The following is a 17,773-nucleotide window of genomic DNA, read 5'->3' as shown; positions in this document are numbered from 1 at the left end:
CTTAATTTAAGAATAGCTATTGTTCGTCCTGCTCTTTAATGTCATAGCAACTCCTTAATGGCAGCCATTAGTCCAAAATTAATTAGACCCAAATATAAATAATAGACATTTAATTTAAATATTTCCCATCGTTCCCGTAATATGAGTCCCAATCGCTTTGACTTAGTTTTTGCCACAGATTTCTCTTCGCCAAATGACGAGCGAAGACAGCATTTGGACATAACCCAAAATGCGGTCATACGATTTTGTGTGCGTAGCGTTGATTCGATGCCGCGTATTAAATCATTTGTTTTTAAAATCAGCAACATTTGACGATCGACCTGCTCGAGGACATCCGAGATGTGAGGTAGTACAAGTGAGGTGTTTTGTTGCAGGGTATCTTTCTGCAGGGGGAAAGAAAAGAGAGAATTAATACATTTAATGTAGTTGAGAATAATTTTTCGAACTCACCTCCTCTTTGGAATATTTGACTTTATTTACACCCTTCGCCAGTGTCTCCCACGGCCTTCCCGTCACCATACATGCAAACAGCCCATATAGATCACCTTTTATACCCAGATTCTGAGAATATTTACGCATACCCACACGATCCACACTCAGGATACTCAACCATAATTTCGAATAATCATAACGGAATTTATCGGTGAGATTTGCATACAGCCCATGATCGAGCAGGATAATTTCCACTTCCTTACCCGGTTGTTTGCGTACCAATATATTACCCGGATGTGGATCACTGTGTACAAACCCGGTATTAAATATCATTTCCGAATATAGTTGACCAATTTTATTGGCAATGGAAAAGGGATCGATATTGTTGCGTTTAATGTACTCCAAATCATTGACCTGGCCACCCTCAATATATTCCATTACGAGGACGCGTGGTGAACAAAAATCCCAATGGATGTGAGGTATCTTGAGCCATTTGTATTTTTGAAATTGTTGTTGTACCTTTTCGGCATTTTTACCCTCATTGAGGAAATCCAATTCGATGGGTAAATTCTTTTTCGATTCATCGACCAGCCATTGGATTTTAAAGTCGGGAAAAATCAGAGCCAGCACTTTCACCGCCAATTCCATGGTGGCCATATCTACACGGGAATTGCCCTTAACATAGGGATGTTGTACCTTGACGGCCACCACTTCACCCGTCTTCAATTTTGCCTTATGGACCTGAGCCAAAGATGCCGTTCCCAGCGGTTCCCTTTCAAAATCATCAAATATATCCTCGGCATTACGTTTCAAATCCTGTTTGATCACCTTATACAAATCCTCTATGGGATTCTGGGGGGCATTTGAATGTAGCACCTTCATGGTTTGTACAAATTCCTTGGGCAGCAAATAGTCCAGGGCTCCGATGTGTTGACCCACCTTAATGTAGACTCCCTTATTGACACATATCAGCTGTAGCAACCGTTCTGCAGCCATTGTATGTACCCGACTTTTCTCGGCCTTATATTCTGCGGAATTTTTATCCCATTCACGATAGTACAATTCCCGTTTATACGTCATAGCCACATCGATGACAGCCACGGCGGAACGGCTCAGCCGTACAATTCCCAACGAATTGATGTCGTAATCATTGGTGTGTAGGCTAAGGCCGGTGCCAACGGCACTGGCGCCCAAAACACTGTATGTTAAGACGCGTCGTATCATCTCCCCACAGTCGGTGTGGATTTTCTTGTGTGCGGCAAATTCAGTTTGATGGTGATGGAGTGTGCTGGGAGATGTGTGACACGTTCAGAGGTTGAAGAGACACTAAAAGAAGAAAAAATAAAAATCGAAAGACAAAAAATTAATACCAAGTTAAAATTATCATCTATTACGAATAGGTAAACAAACACACAAAAGAAGGGGGTTAAGAATGCCGATGCATAAATTAAATTCAAAATGGGTACGGTTTGATCTTGCAGTAAAAGATGATGGTGGTGGTGCTACAATGTGATTTGACAAGTTTTGGGAAAAACATGGTGGTAGATGAGCATAAAGATGAAACTAATAAAAATACCGTTTATTGATGAAAAGTTGCTTTCTTTTGGTTGTGGTTCGTTTAATGCTTGCATTTCCTGGAGCAGTGTAAATTAATTCAATAGGACAAAAGACCTAACCTCAAATGTGATAATGTAAATAAGATAAAATATGAAAAATGCAATTCAGTGATAATTATTCGTTTTTAGGTTACGTTTATAACATAGTTTAGAGGGATTCGTAAATTTTTTGAACTACATTTTTTCAATGTCCAACGGGTCCTGGATTTATTAGAGAATATTTATTAAGATCCCTACGAGGTGTGGATTTTTATACACTTTTTTTCAATGCCGATATTAGGCGTAGTTTTATTAAAGAATATTTTTCAATGTCCAAATTATTTTTAGATTTTTTAATATATATTTTTTAATGTCCAACAGAGGCGTAGATTTTTAATACAATATATTTTCAATGTCCAAATGATTTTTAGATTTTTTAATATATATTTTTTAATGTCCAACAGAGGCGTAGATTTTTTATACAATATTTTTTCAATGTCCAAATGATTTTTAGATTTTTTAATATATATTTTTTAATGTCCAACAGAGGCGTAGATTTTTTATAGAATATTTTTTCAATGCCCAACTAAAGCGAGCAATTCTCAAAAGAATATTTTCAAATGATTTTTAGGCGTGAAATTTTAAAACCATATTTTTTCAGTACCAACCAAGGCGTTCTTTTTAAATAATATGTTTTCAATATTCACTAAGGCGTGGAAGTTTTAAAAATAATATCTTTTAATACGCAACCAAGGCGTGAATTTTGAAAATAATGAGGCGTGGATAATTAAATGCCCACATTATGCGTGGATTTAAAAAAATATATTTTTAATGCCGACAAGAGACATGAATTTGTAAAAAAAAATATTTTCCAAAGCCCACATGAGACATGGATTTGTAAAAAAATATTTTCCAATGCCCACATGAGTCGTTGTAAGGTCCTATCATCAATTGATCAGTTGTAAGTCCGTCGTGGATTTTCGATTACAGAACAGTTTTCTCTGAATAGACTAAAATACTGCCAAATTTTGAAAGTTTATAGAACAGAACTACCATGTATTGATATTTACATTTATTTTTGATTAAATATAACATAACGGTTTGGTAGTTTTTTGTACGGAAAAAATTTGTTTAAAAAAAAATCAAATTCTTGAACGAAGCCTATGTTTGTCTTCATTTGAATCTCAATTTCTGTGGGGTTTCTCAGAATGCAACCCCTTTCCTCCTTTTAATGTTAATTATAAATAATTCATTCATATGTTAATTTTAAATGTGTCCTGAATAGATTTTAAATGAATGTTATTATCATCAACACATACAACCCACCCTCTATTCAAACCTCATATTATATTTTTAAAGGTGTACATTTTATTGTACCGTTTAAAGACCAAGGGGATGCATAAAAATATGTCATTTTGTTTTTATCTCTGTATCAATATTTTGCATATTCACAATCATTATCATCACAAAAATATAGATGAGAAGATGAATCACAATCGAATACAATTTGATCTCAAAACCCACATCATTAAATATAGAAACAAAATAAAATTTAAAAGAAGAAAAGATAACAACCAATTTTAATATAATAATTATGCAAAAAATTATGCATTCAGAAAAAAATTAACAATGAACTTGAACTGTTATTTGACATGGCCAAAATTAAAAAAAAAACAACAACAAATTTGAAAATATATTTTTTCTACTATATTGGTATAATTAATTAATCAATCGTGTGATTAATGTTATTCAGTTTGCAATAAACTATCTTTTTTTGAAAATCAATATAAAAATGTCATCAATGCAATAATTTTAAACTGACCTGTCGATGAACTTGAGTTTGCAAAACCTGACCTGGGTCACAATATTTTTTTGTGTAGTTTTGAAATCAATTTTAACATGTGTTAAACTATTTGACGTATAACTAGTCACTTGGTGCTTGGGGTTAAATGGACCGCTGATAAACTTACTAGATCGTTATCTTTCCACATGTATAAAAAATAATTAACTAAAATCAATTCAATTTGAAATTAAAATGCACGTGCCATTCTAATATTTAAAAAAAATGTAAAATGATGCTGGCGAAATGATTTCTTATCAAGATTCATTCAAATATGATTCTTATTATATATTTTTCCTACATACTTTTAATAATCATTTAATTAAATCAATTTTATTAGTCTAATTAGAAAAATTTGACATTAGGTCACTGAAAAATCAATACATGGAATTAAAGACAGTTTCTTTTTAATGTTATTGTAAAAAACTGTCATATTTAAATTATTAAAAATTTCGAAATTATATTTTTAAGTAACGGTTACAGTGTGGAATTGTATCTCTGTTCAATATCCATTGTTTGTCTTTCTCCAAACGTTTTTTGGCATGACAAATGCCTCTCAATGCCAACAAGTTGTTTTGGCTCTTCTCTGTCTCTTTCTCTCCCTCTGTTATCATACCACAGATGTCTGCCAGCTGATTGCAGAATGCATAAACAGTGTTATCAATGAGGCGGTTTTTTTCTATCGGGAAAAAGGAAAAAATCACTGTACAATTATAAATTAATAGAAAAATTATAGAAACTAAAACATAGCAAATTTTCAGCTTTAAAAATGTAAAAGTAAACCAGGGAGCGGAGCAGTATAGTTGAACGGGCCCGACAATATGATACCCTACACAACTACCACTTAACTCTAACTTTCTGCCGATTTATATTGAATAGTTTTTAAGAAATTTACAGTATATAATTATATATGATGACAAAATTTTTTTGCCGACTTCAGTTAATTTTATACTTCGAATTTCTTAAAAAAACAATTGAATATAAATAAATAGTTTGTTTGTTACATCTTACAAGTTTTAGAGACGGGAAACTTCAAAATATATTTTAAAATATAAATTATTTAGCAATTTTTGAACACATGAAAGCTGAATACAGTCAAAGGCAAATTTATGGAAAAAATTACATGGGTAATAATTATGCCATATTGTGGATAAGTACGATATTAACCCTAAAATGAGTTTTGGTTTTTTTTACAAATTTTTGACAGCACAGGTTACTTTGATTTTAGTCTATTATGGCAAACGGTAAACTAAAACTTTATGGCGAACATTTTTGTTATAAACTCGGCCAGCTTCATCATTCAGGCTGCAATTGTCGACTTCCTCTTTCCGGTCACACTGCAATTCTTTTCAGTTTCTCCATCCTTAACATTTAAAAGTTCAAATCTTGAACTTTTATTCTTTCACGAATCCCCACCTCGATTGTCTCTCTAATTAGAGGGCTCGTTCATGGGTTAAAGTTGTATATTATTCCTCGATATTTTATTGCACGTTTATGTGTTTTGAGAACACACTATATACGTTTGGTGATATAAAGAGAAAACGTTAAATCGTTTTAAATCTTTCGTCAGTGGCGACATTTACTCCGATTCGTCATTCTAGTCATATGGAGCCCCCCTACGTAATCTTTCAAAACGCCTTTTTTGTTACATATGTCTTCTTTTTTAATGCCTCTCTTTAGCATAAAATCTGATTTCCAACTTGATAAAAATGCATTTCAAATCTGAACTAGGCATCATATTCAAGGAAATAACATTTGCAAATGTGACCATTATGACTAGTTCTGTTTAACCACATATTTTTTGTTGAAGGGGAAATACAAAAAATTGTAAATCAAACATGCGCTCTCTGTCTTTATCTGCATAACTAGGGACTCTCAATTGGAAAAACGTTAGTTTTTAATCTTATCGCCATTTGGCCAAATGTTATTCTTGATAACGAATTAATTTCGGTCAATATACACATTTTCCTAACAGGAATTAGTTTCTCATTGTGATATAAACAGTGCGGTTTTAAAAATATTTTTATTTGTTGTTAATTAAGCAAATAGAATGCCAACATTTCTTATAGTTATAATTGTAATTACTTGTGTTATTGGTGGTTCAATTTCATTATTTTGGTGTTTTGTAACTATCTTCTGTTGTATAAAATCTTCGCGAAATGTTCACAATCGCAGCGAAATTAGAGGTCAAGGTAGGATTCATTAAATTAAAAAAAATAATAATATCGGAATAAAAACCGATTCCGTACACCAAAAAAACTTGTGATATATATAAAAATTTTTAGGAGGAAACATCAAAAAATAGATTTAGGTCCTAGATTTGATGGTCCTACACTTAATTAAGGTCCTAAAAATTCACAGAATCCAGAAGTACGAGGGCCTTCTTGCACCTTCGAGGAGGAAGTAGACTTTTTAAATTCTCAAAATTGGTATAGAATGATATATAATCACTTGAATTTCTATTATGACAATGTTCGGATTCTCCTGTCCTGTTTAGGACATGAATATGTCCATAGTGTGAATTTCACTATATTATTCATCCTAAATGCAGTAGCAACCCTTATCAGAAGGGTTAGGATAGGGATGTACTGTTGTTAGTAACAATCGTCCACTCGGAGAATATTGCTATCATCCTTTATACCTGAAAAGAGAACGGGAAAAGAAGAAAGCGTGGAAGAGAGAGAGGAGAAGATAGTGGGAGAAGGAGATCCTAGAGATGGTTATTTTAGCCATGTCAGATTGACAAAGCCTAGTATCTGGTTGGGGTCTATTTTAGAGAAGAAACCTTGATTATCAATTTCATAACCTTTAAAATGCTTATGTCTTCTGCCACACAGCGATGGACATCTACAGAAGATATGTTCAACTGCTTCTAGCTCTTCTTCGTCCTCACATAGACGACAGTAATCCACTACGCTGGAGTCCCATTTTGAAGTGAGAGATCTAATCTCTTATTATGTGCCAACAGCGAAGAAGTTCTTCGGAGAGAATTCAGGACAGATATCATTTGAGATTCTGCAACCCGGTTCTCTCGGCCATCTGTTACCGACTTTTGCCAATGAAATAGCCAATGGGTGGTTGCATAGATCTCTCAATCGGAAGATAGGAGGATTGTGAGCCCTCCTCGAGAAAGCTCGTCGACAAAAATAAAAAATCGAGAACATTTATTTATCAATTTAATTTATTTTTTATGAATGCGAAAATTTTCTTTGTTTTTCTGAGAGTGTGATTCGGATTAAACAATGGTAGAAATCGTTTGATATCTCAGAACGGAGAACTGAGTACTTAATTTAGTAATTATTAGATAATGGGGAATTAAGTAATTATTTTATTAATTAACGATTGCGGCATGTGGGAAATGTCGGTTTTCGTTATCGAATTTGTGTTCTACGAACTGAGGAATTAGTTTGATTCGTGATATCAAAAGGGAAGGTATCAAAGTTTATTTAATTTTTTTATTAAATAAACTTATAGAATGCCTACATTTCTCTTAGTTATTACTGTAATTTGTGCTATTATTGGCTGGTCAATTGTTTTGTATTGGTGTTTTGAAAATGTGAAATGTTGTATGAAATATTCGCGACATTTTGAAGATCTCAGCGAAATTAGAATTCAAGGTAGGACATTTTTATTTCACATATATATATATATATATATATATAGCCTCTCTTCCCTTACTCAAAAACTGGAAAGAAGTTTTAAATTTAGTCCTGATTTACAAAAGAAAATTTTAATTACCTCAATTTTTTTAGTTTGTATATGAGGTAGTTGAGGGGTTTAGCAACCTCACAAACTAGCAAAGGAGTCGTTCATTACTTCAAGCTTCCTTTAAGACAACAACTCCGGTCCAGAAACTGAAAGAATCCACTAATTTTACAAGTTTATAGTTATAGTTTCTACTATGAACATTTTCCTCCTCAAGAACCCGGAGGTTCTTGAGCGTGCTTTTCAACCTAATTCGTTGAAATTTGGTACATTGGTTTCTTTTTGGCTATTAAATGTCTCCACAACAAATTATAAATATCGGTTCACTTTTTCTGGTAGCCCCCATATAATGGTACCCCCGATGACGGTTTTTTGGGGGTTTTAAGCGCATTTTTAAACCGATTGGGCTCTTTTTGGGTACCAAATGTATCCACTACAAACTATAAATATCGGTCCACTTTTTCGGGAGGTTTAAGCGCGTTTTTAAAACGAATTTGCTGAAATTTGGTATTTATTGAATACCAAATTTTTCCACTAAAAATTTTCGCATTTTATGGTTCTTGAGAGAACTCCCTGTAATTTGGTATTCTGTAGTCGCATATGGTAAGAAATCTTCCTACCAAAAATTATTAATATTCGTCCCCTTTTAGGGGTAGTTCACATATAACCTCTTTCTTATATTAAAATAGCTGATTAGTTCCGTGTGTAGGGGTTGTCCCCATATAGACGTATTCTACCATAGTATAGGGGATAATCGTTACCTGAAATAGTCAGTTTTACCCTACAAATGATGGAATTTTCAGACGATTTAGTCATCGATTTAATCATTCCGCTTTCTAAGGAAAAATAAAAAAACTCGAACCTGACGATAATGAAATATATCGACCAGCATTTAGGCATCCTCCATATATAATTATACCCTCTGAAGGAAAAAATTGGCAAAAAAATCGGTCATTAATTAGACAATTATAACCCCAAATATTCGCTAATTCCTACACTATGTAATCTAACTTTTTAGTCTAAATAGCACTAGTTTGAGAATCGTATATTCTACCATGCGTTATTAGTATCAGTCCAGGCTTTGGGGTTTTCATTAACCCTTTGAGCTCCGAATTTTTTTCCGTGACAATAGAACTATTTTCTGTTCACAGATTTAATGTATCTATCTTAAATAGGATATGAACAAAATTTGACGTCGCTACATCCTTGCATTCGGGAGATACAGTACCTTCTTTCCGAAAACTAAAAGTTCAATATCAACAAAAGCAAATGTAATATCGCAAAAAAACCCTTTTAATTAATCTTTAGGTTCTTTTTTACATGGCTCAACAACAATTTTGATGGTACTATTCGTACATTTCGAATACGAAACGATTTAAAAAATTTGGACTGTATACACAAATTTGTACTGTACACATTTTTGCCCTCTTCTCTATATTGAAAGGCTCATAACTTTACCAAAAATTTAAATTTTTTTGATTTTTCTTTTGATATGTGTCGTCCATAATTAGGTCCTGACATATGTATTCCGAAAAATATATATTTAATAACTGTGTATTAAATATAAGCTCTAAAACATTTTGTTGCCTGTGGGCAACATTGGGCCACAAAGGGTTAAAAATTGCTGATATTTGTAGAATTATCCGTATAGGTTGACTTGTTGTTATGTTCCCTATATTTTCATTTCACCTATGGTAGAGAGTATCCAAAGTTCGGCCCGGTCGAATCTAACGCGTTTTCACTTGATTATTTCTACAACGGGTCTTGCTAGTTCGTTCTTCGGAACCACTTTGCTATTTAATTATGCAAAATTTCTTGAAATTGATATGGTGTGTAAGGGTGTTTGGAATGGCCAATATTGTTTTTCATTATTAACGGCATACCTTGTTCTTTATTATGAAATATACATTTGATAATTTATCACAAAATATGGAATCATTTGTATCCTCTGTATTTCAGCTATTTTTAATTACAGGCGCTTTTTATTTCATCTTTCAATTGACATCTCTTTCGGTAACGTACAACACACTGTATTCCACTACGCACTCTCTCTTTCACTGTCTCTCTCTCCCTCTCACACATAATTGTCTTTCTCAACGCAGCAAACACGTTTTAACAGAGACCTTGTTATTGTTTACATGTTACATATCGAGTGTATTTGTTGTTATTACTATTGTTGTTGCTGTTGTTGGTTTCTTTGTAAACGTCATATTTGATATTTGCACTAAAAACTTTCACCGCTGGCACAAGCTGTTGCTGCTGTTAAACAGTTTGACTAATTGTCAAATGCGCCTCTACGCATATCAATGAAACTATTTACCACCATCATTTATGAGGGACGGACACGAACGCTCGGCAAACCGAAAAATTTATGAATCAATGGAAGGCTTCAATGAATGATGAAATTGTTAAAACCAAAATGAGTAACAACTAATTGGTTAATGGCCAGAGAATGCTCCACCACAATGGACTTTTTGTTGTCGTTGTTGCCTCTTTTTTATAAACAATTACATAAATGCATTTAATGAAAGAAATTCCGCGGATTTGATTTTCGTTGCTCACATTTACCTTTGAATTTGAAGGAGGAGGTTTCTTTTGAATAAAAGGATGCTATTTACAAGGTGTTTGGATAAAATTAGGTACGAAAATATGTAGATGCTTCCTTTTTAAAACATATTTATTTTGTTTATTTTTTTTCTTTTTCAACACCACAAACGAAATCCGAAAGAAATGACCGCTCGCCTAGGCAACTTTGTGCCCCCAACGACAAGAGATAACTGATTGTGGGGCTAACGCTGAGCAACTTAAATTAGCCTAGTCAATGCGCAGGGCAGACAAAATACAAGAGAAAACATTTATTAATGGAATTTAAATACAGTGGGCTCCAGATTATTGAAATTCAATAGAATGTGAAAAATATCAACTGTAATATTGGATATTCTGGTGAAATTGGGAATATGATAATGGAATACAATTTTAATTATATAAAATACAATCGATGTTAATGGCAACATATTGTCGAAAGAAGTCCTACGGACCTACACCCTGTAGATGTGAACAACGGCAAACGAAGAACACGAAATTCCTAGAAGTATAGGAAGGTCAATATCAAGCTTTTTGACTGGCAAAGCCCGCTAGCAATATACCATCCATTTTATGGTATATAACTAGTCCCAGCACTAGTAATAAACCGTAAAAGTTACTAATTTGACCCTAAAGTAATACAAGTAGAATCAATTTATTAACTTTTTATCCTATAGTAAGCGAGAAGGAGTCACTGCGATATTAAAGAAAAAACTCAGTTGTTTTTGTCAAAAGAGAAGAGAAAATTTATATAGTTCTTACGAAACTATAAAGGTGGGTAGTCTAATGTAATTAGTTTTTGACAGTAAACCTGTAACTAGTATAATACTAATCCTAGGGTAAGCGAAGGAGTGCTAATTGGTTACCTATTAGGACATCCTCATGTCAAATTAATCAGTTAAATACATAGTTAAGGGGTATAAAGTGGAACTAGTCACTGGAGAGCTGGGAATCATAGAATTTCGATGAATTTATATTTAATTGTGAAATGTAGTTTACAGCCTTAATATAAATGAAATATAAATAGAAGAAGACTTTAAATATATATTTTTTTCAAATATCTGATCAATAACAAAAGTCATTCTCTTTTTTAAACAAGAAGCTGATCTCGGGTTCTACAACAGGTTCCACAAGAGACATATGATTATAAGTTTTGAAATTATTGATACCTAAAAAGTAAACTAAGGGAAATTTCGAATAATCCCAATATCATTTGTAACATGAAGTATTTTATATAAATCATATATTTTTTAATACTCTAAGAAATAATTTTCCATAGTCGGTTTTCAGATACACCGAATTCACTGTGTGTTCTCCAACTAGTAAAGAGAGGGAGAGACAGACCATTGATAGCAGCTGATAACATATGGATGTTGCAATGTCGGGAGCGTTAAAGGTTATTGAATGTTTTGTGTAGCCGCTCTTTAGTGTTAATGCTAATTTATGTTAATATTTTGTTAGCAAGAAAAAATGAGAATTATACCATTTGTAACACTCTTACCCTATAGGAAGAAAATCCATGAGATCTACCGAAGATCCACCTATTGACAGAAGATGTATGTTGTCTTCTATAGATAGAATGCCTATTGGATGGAAGACCTATGAGATCTTCTACAGATATAAGACCTATTGGAAAGAAGACCTATGAGGCGTTTTGAGATTTTCTATACATAGAAAAACTATGAGGTTTTCGATTGATATAATATCTATGAATTCTTCTATGGGCAGAAGCCCTTATAGACTTCAATAGAAATAATACATTATAGGTTTCCTATAGATAGCCTTTAAAAGTATTTAATATTTAAAATCGCAGCCTCTTATAGTCTATGAAAAAATATTATTTTAAAAATCCTCCCCCCATTTATAATCCTTGAAATATATTGTTTAAAGAATTACAAAAAAAGTATTAATAAATCTGCGTCGCTTATAGTCCCCAAAAAATATTCATAAGAAATCTACGCCTTTTATATCTACGCCAAAAAATATTCATTAAAAAATCCACGACAGTTTTAGTTCTGGAAAAAATATTCTTTAAAAAATCCACACCTCTTATAGCCTTTGAATAAATATTACATAATAAATCCAAACCTCTTATAGTCTTTGAAAAAAAATATACTAAAAAATATTCACGCCTCCTATAGTACATAAACATTTTTTTAATTGATTTTAAAAATATTTAATTTTTCTGTTTTTTTTTCCTTTCTTCAGCTCGTCAAAATGCCCAGAGTGCCTACATGAACACCAACTCAACACTGAACATACACGAAGAGGCTAGCTGTAGTACGACTACCAAGAGTGGAGATTGTCCACCAGCATATGATGATATAATACAGCCGGCCAGTGGACAACAACAGCAAGGTGCGACAACGAGTGAAAATGGTGTAACCAACAACAACAATAATAATGGTATTGCCACCATTACAATTGAAAATGAGAATGCCACTACAAGTCAAACGACCGCTGCTGCCACCGGAACTGTAGCATCAACACAAACCGGCACAACTGTTATTGACATTGTAACCAACGAGAAAAATCCAATTACCAATTCTAAATAATATTTGAAGGAAAAAAACAACTTTGTGGTTTATGATCAATCTACTATATATAACATTTATACTCCTAATCTAATTTGTTCACGATTTCAAAACAATTGTTATAATAAATATTTAAAAATTACAACAACAGCAATAATAAAGAATGACAATAATTTAAACATATGCAAGCATCAAAATGAGTATTTGATTTTTTTCTCCTTCTTATTTTTGGCTGGAAAGAAGATGAAACCCTTGTAGGTCGATTGGTTAGAAGGCAAATGGGGTTTGCAATATATAGAGAATACCGTAATAAAAAACCTATTGTTCGAAGCCAGTGTTATAGTTTTATTTAACTTGCTAATGTTTGAAGGCTCAATAAATTCGAAATGAATTGTACAAATGGAAGTCAATGACGGGTAAATAATTTTTATTCACACGTACATATATTTTTTAAATTTTTATTGAACAATTTTCAAACAAAATTATGTCGGAGTGGCTTTATGAATCTGGTAGCAAATTATCTTTGTGTTCTTACCGAAGCTGTGATGAATCAAAAAAAGTATGTCATGAAACTAACAGAAAATTGTCTTTGTATTGTGCGGGTAGCAGTTCGAAATCCAGCCCTAAGGAGGCAAATCTGAAATTATCTGTAACGAAAACATCAAAAGTACTGGAAAGGCTATTTAAAGAAACAGTGTCCGGGTGCAATGTAAACAATATAGAATCAAGAAGTAATTGTGATTTAATTCCGAGCAACGAAAGTAATGATTGTATTTTAATTGAGCCAAAAATTGAGGTTATTGATTTGACAATAAATGATTTGCTGTAAACATATCAACAAAGTGAAATATGTATATAGTTCTTAAAAAAATATGATTTAAAAAATCCACGCCTTATAATAGTCCTTAAAAATATATGATTTAAAAAATCCACGCCTTATAATAGTCCTTAAAAATATATGATTTAAAAAATCCACGCCTTATAATAGTCCGTAAAAATATGATTTAAAAAATCCACGCCTTATAATAGTCCTTAAAAATATGATTTAAAAAATCCACGCCTTATAATAGTCCTTGAAAAGATATGATTTAAAAAAATCCACGCCTTTTAATAGTCCTTAAAAAGATATGATTTAAAAAAATCCACGCCTTTTAATAGTCCTTAAAAATATGATTTAAAAAATCCACGCCTTGATAGGCATTGAAAAGATATGATTTAAAAAATCCACGCCTTGATAGGCCTTGAAAAGATATGATTTAAAAAAATCCACGCCTTTTAATAGTCCTTAAAAATATGATTTAAAAAATCCACGCCTTATAATAGTCCGTAAAAATATGATTTAAAAAATCCACGCCTTATAATAGTCCTTAAAAATATGATTTAAAAAATCCAAGCCTTATAAGAGTCCTTAGAAATATGATTTAAAAAATCCACGCCTTATAATAGTCCGTAAAAATATATTTAAAAAATCCACGCCTTATAATAGTCCTTAAAAATATGATTTAAAAAATCCACGCCTTATAATAGTCCTTAAAAATATGATTTAAAAAATCCACGCCTTATAATAGTCCTTGAAAAGATATGATTTAAAAAAATCCACGCCTTTTAATAGTCCTTAAAAATATGATTTAAAAAATCCACGCCTTATAATAGTCCGTAAAAATATGATTTAAAAAATCCACGCCTTATAATAGTCCTTAAAAATATGATTTAAAAAATCCAAGCCTTATAATAGTCCTTAAAAATATGATTTAAAAAATCCACGCCTTATAATAGTCCGTAAAAATATGATTTAAAAAATCCACGCCTTATAATAGTCCTTAGAAATATGATTTAAAAAATCCACGCCTTATGGAGAGCCCTAGAAATATGATTTAAAAAATCCACGCCTTATGGAGAGCCCTAGAAATATGATTTAAAAAATCCACGCCTTATGGAGAGCCCTAGAAATATGATTTAAAAAATCCACGCCTTATGGAGAGCCCTAGAAATATGATTTAAAAAATCCACGCCTTATAATAGTCCTTAAAAATATGATTTAAAAAATCCACGCCTTATAATAGTCCTTAAAAATATGATTTAAAAAATCCACGCCTTATAATAGTCCTTAAAAATATGATTTAAAAAATCCACGCCTTATAATAGTCCTTAAAAATATGATTTAAAAAATCCACGGCTTATAATAGTCCTTAAAAATATGATTTAAAAAATCCACGCCTTATAATAGTCCTTAAAAATATGATTTAAAAAATCCACGCCTTATAATAGTCCTTAAAAATATGATTTAAAAAATCCACGCCTTATAATAGTCCTTAAAAATATTTTGTTTTTTCAAAATAGTCAGGCTTAATCCCAGTTTGTTGTTTTTATAAAAAACAACTTTTTATTAGTGGGGAATGTATGGCATTGTCCGCCGAGGGGTAAGGCAGGGAAGACTATTCCTCATCAGTTCCCTTAGTTTTTTGTTGGGATATTCTCCCCAGAAGCTATTAATAGCTTCTTTAAAAAAACCTTTCAAACCCAAATGTCTCTTGTGACAATTCGAAGTTCTTACGTTACCAGCGATACGACCCCAATGAGAAGTTCGTTTCGTTGGCGCCTGACTTCGTGGTCAACAAGGCATTTACAGACAACTACAATACATTTCCCACTGCTATGTGTCGTCACTTTGTGACGAATGCACATAACGTTGTTGCTGGCATTGCTAGTTAAAGCAATAAACCAAACAGTATGACCGTGCCTCGTCTACAACTTCAGTAGTATTTGGCGGGTTATTTGGGATACCATTTGTATTTTGTTTTTTCAAAATAGTCAGGCTTAATCCCAGTTTGTTGTCATTCCCCACTAATAAAAAGTTGTTTTTTTATAAAAACAACAAACTGGGATTAAGCCTGACTATTTTGAAAAAACAAAATACAAATGGTATCCCAAATAACCCGCCAAATACTACACGCCTTATAATAGTCCTTAAAAATATGATTTAAAAAATCCACGCCTTATAATAGTCCTTAAAAATATGATTTAAAAAATCCACGCCTTATAATAGTCCTTAAAAATATGATTTAAAAAATCCACGCCTTATAATAGTCCTTAAAAATATGATTTAAAAAATCCACGCCTTATAATAGTCCTTAAAATATGATTTAAAAAATCCACGCCTTATAATAGTCCTTAAAAATATGATTTAAAAAATCCACGCCTTATAATAGTCCTTAAAAATATGATTTAAAAAATCCACGCCTTATAATAGTCCTTAAAAATATGATTTAAAAAATCCACGCCTTATAATAGTCCTTAAAAATATGATTTAAAAAATCCACGCCTTATAATAGTCCTTAAAAATATGATTTAAAAAATCCACGCCTTAAAAATATGATTTAAAAAATCCACGCCTTAAAAATATGATTTAAAAAATCCACGCCTTATAATAGTCCTTAAAAATATGATTTAAAAAATCCACGCCTTATAATAGTCCTTAAAAATATGATTTAAAAAATCCACGCCTTATAATAGTCCTTAAAAATATGATTTAAAAAATCCACGCCTTATAATAGTCCTTAAAAATATGATTTAAAAAATCCACGCCTAAAAATATGATTTAAAAAATCCACGCCTAAAAATATGATTTAAAAAATCCACGCCTAAAAATATGATTTAAAAAATCCACGCCTAAAAATATGATTTAAAAAATCCACGCCTAAAAATATGATTTAAAAAATCCACGCCTTATAATAGTCCTTGATTTAAAAAATCCACGTCTTATAATAGTCCTTAAAAATATGATTTAAAACATTCCATAGGCCTTAAAAGGATAGTCCTTGAAAAAAATACTATTTGAATAAAAAATAAAATATCCACGCCTTTTATGATCCTTGAAAATCCACCCCTCCTTAGGCCTTGAAAAAATACTCCATGAAAAATATTAATTAAAAAATAAATTCAGCATTAAAAAAACTTAGAAATTATGGTTTATTTAGTTTTATTATTATGTACATTATTTGTATCTAAATTTAATTGGGTTATCTTATTATTATATTAGAAAAAGTTAAACAAAAAATATATAATAACGCATTATTAGAGATGTATAGATAGGAACATAAAATTAAAGAAAAAAATTAATAAATGAAATAACATAGAAAAAATATATTTGATATTTCAATTTTCTTTTTCTACAATAAGTACAAAATCAATACTTGCGATTTAATTTCGGCAACTATAATTGAAAGAGGAGGGGAGGAGGAACACTTTAATCAAGAGCTGTTTTGGATTGAAACGAATTTCCAAATAAGAAAATAAAGTTTATTATATGAAAAAAACTAGTACTCGCTAGCCTGACACCGGTTGACTATCTAATAATGTTATCTTAATTTCAGGTACATATATTTACATTTATTAGTAATTCATAATTTTTAAACATATTATTTTATGAAATATATTTGAAATCATGTTGTATCATAGGATAATAATTAAACAAAATTAAACCTTTAACATATCATTAAAGGTAACATTTTCAACTATCATCCCATGTAAAATTAATATGTGAAAAAAATTATAGAAACTCTCAAAACGAAATTCCAAAAGCTAAAAATCCTTTGGCGTTGAGTAGAAAAACGTTGTAAACTAATAGTAACATTAATAATATTTAAATAAAAATAAAAAATCATTAAAAAAGGCAGCAACAAACAAAAGCATAAATCTATGAACGATTAAGTATCATATCCAGTGTGGGACCCCATTTACCATAGGGATCCTTGGGCAATATAAATATATCATTACACCACGTGTAACCAATTACACGCGTCTCAATCATTTTCTTAAATGCCGGATTTTCATGTAGCAAATCACGATAATTGTCATTGGAAACAATGGCAGCGTCCATGGCACAGGCCAATTGTAATATAAAACTGTAAATAAAAAACATTTAAATTAAATACAAAATATTAATTGATAATGTTTATTAATTTTATCATCGTACCGATCATCATAACTGGTACTGGTAAGTCCGGGTAAATTTTTACATGGCGTCTGTACAATTTTACCACTTTTATGCAGTCTATCCAATTCGGCAGGATCGGTTGATTTGT

General features: G+C 31.6%; 1 protein-coding gene across 1 annotated transcript; it reads right to left on the bottom strand.

The window, feature by feature from the left end:
- Positions 1-25: 25 nt before the first annotated feature.
- On the bottom strand, positions 26-1,679 carry LOC133335906 (aarF domain-containing kinase 1). The gene is made up of 2 exons (XM_061544199.1): positions 451-1,679; positions 26-383 (listed from the first exon to the last, which is right to left on the bottom strand). The coding sequence occupies exons 1-2, from the start codon at positions 1,654-1,656 to the stop codon at positions 42-44; spliced, it is 1,548 nt and encodes a 515-aa protein (XP_061400183.1). The 5' UTR covers positions 1,657-1,679; the 3' UTR covers positions 26-41.
- Between the last annotated feature and the right edge of the window lie 16,094 nt (positions 1,680-17,773).

The sequence above is a fragment of the Musca vetustissima genome, unplaced genomic scaffold (assembly GCF_032173495.1).
Source record: "Musca vetustissima isolate MV318-11 ecotype Yass unplaced genomic scaffold, APGP_CSIRO_Mvet_v1 utg112749, whole genome shotgun sequence".
Lineage (NCBI taxonomy): Eukaryota > Metazoa > Arthropoda > Insecta > Diptera > Muscidae > Musca > Musca vetustissima.
Note: the sequence above shows the minus strand (reverse complement) of the source record. Positions and strands in the feature narration are given on the sequence as shown.

Coding starts and splice junctions, on each gene's coding strand:
- LOC133335906 (XM_061544199.1), bottom strand. CDS start 1,656: ATGATACGACGCGTCTTAACATACAGTGTTTTGGGCGCCAGTGCCGTT. Junction 384..450: donor TCAAATATTCCAAAGAGGAG/GTGAGTTCGAAA, acceptor TTCCCCCTGCAG/AAAGATACCCTGCAACAAAA.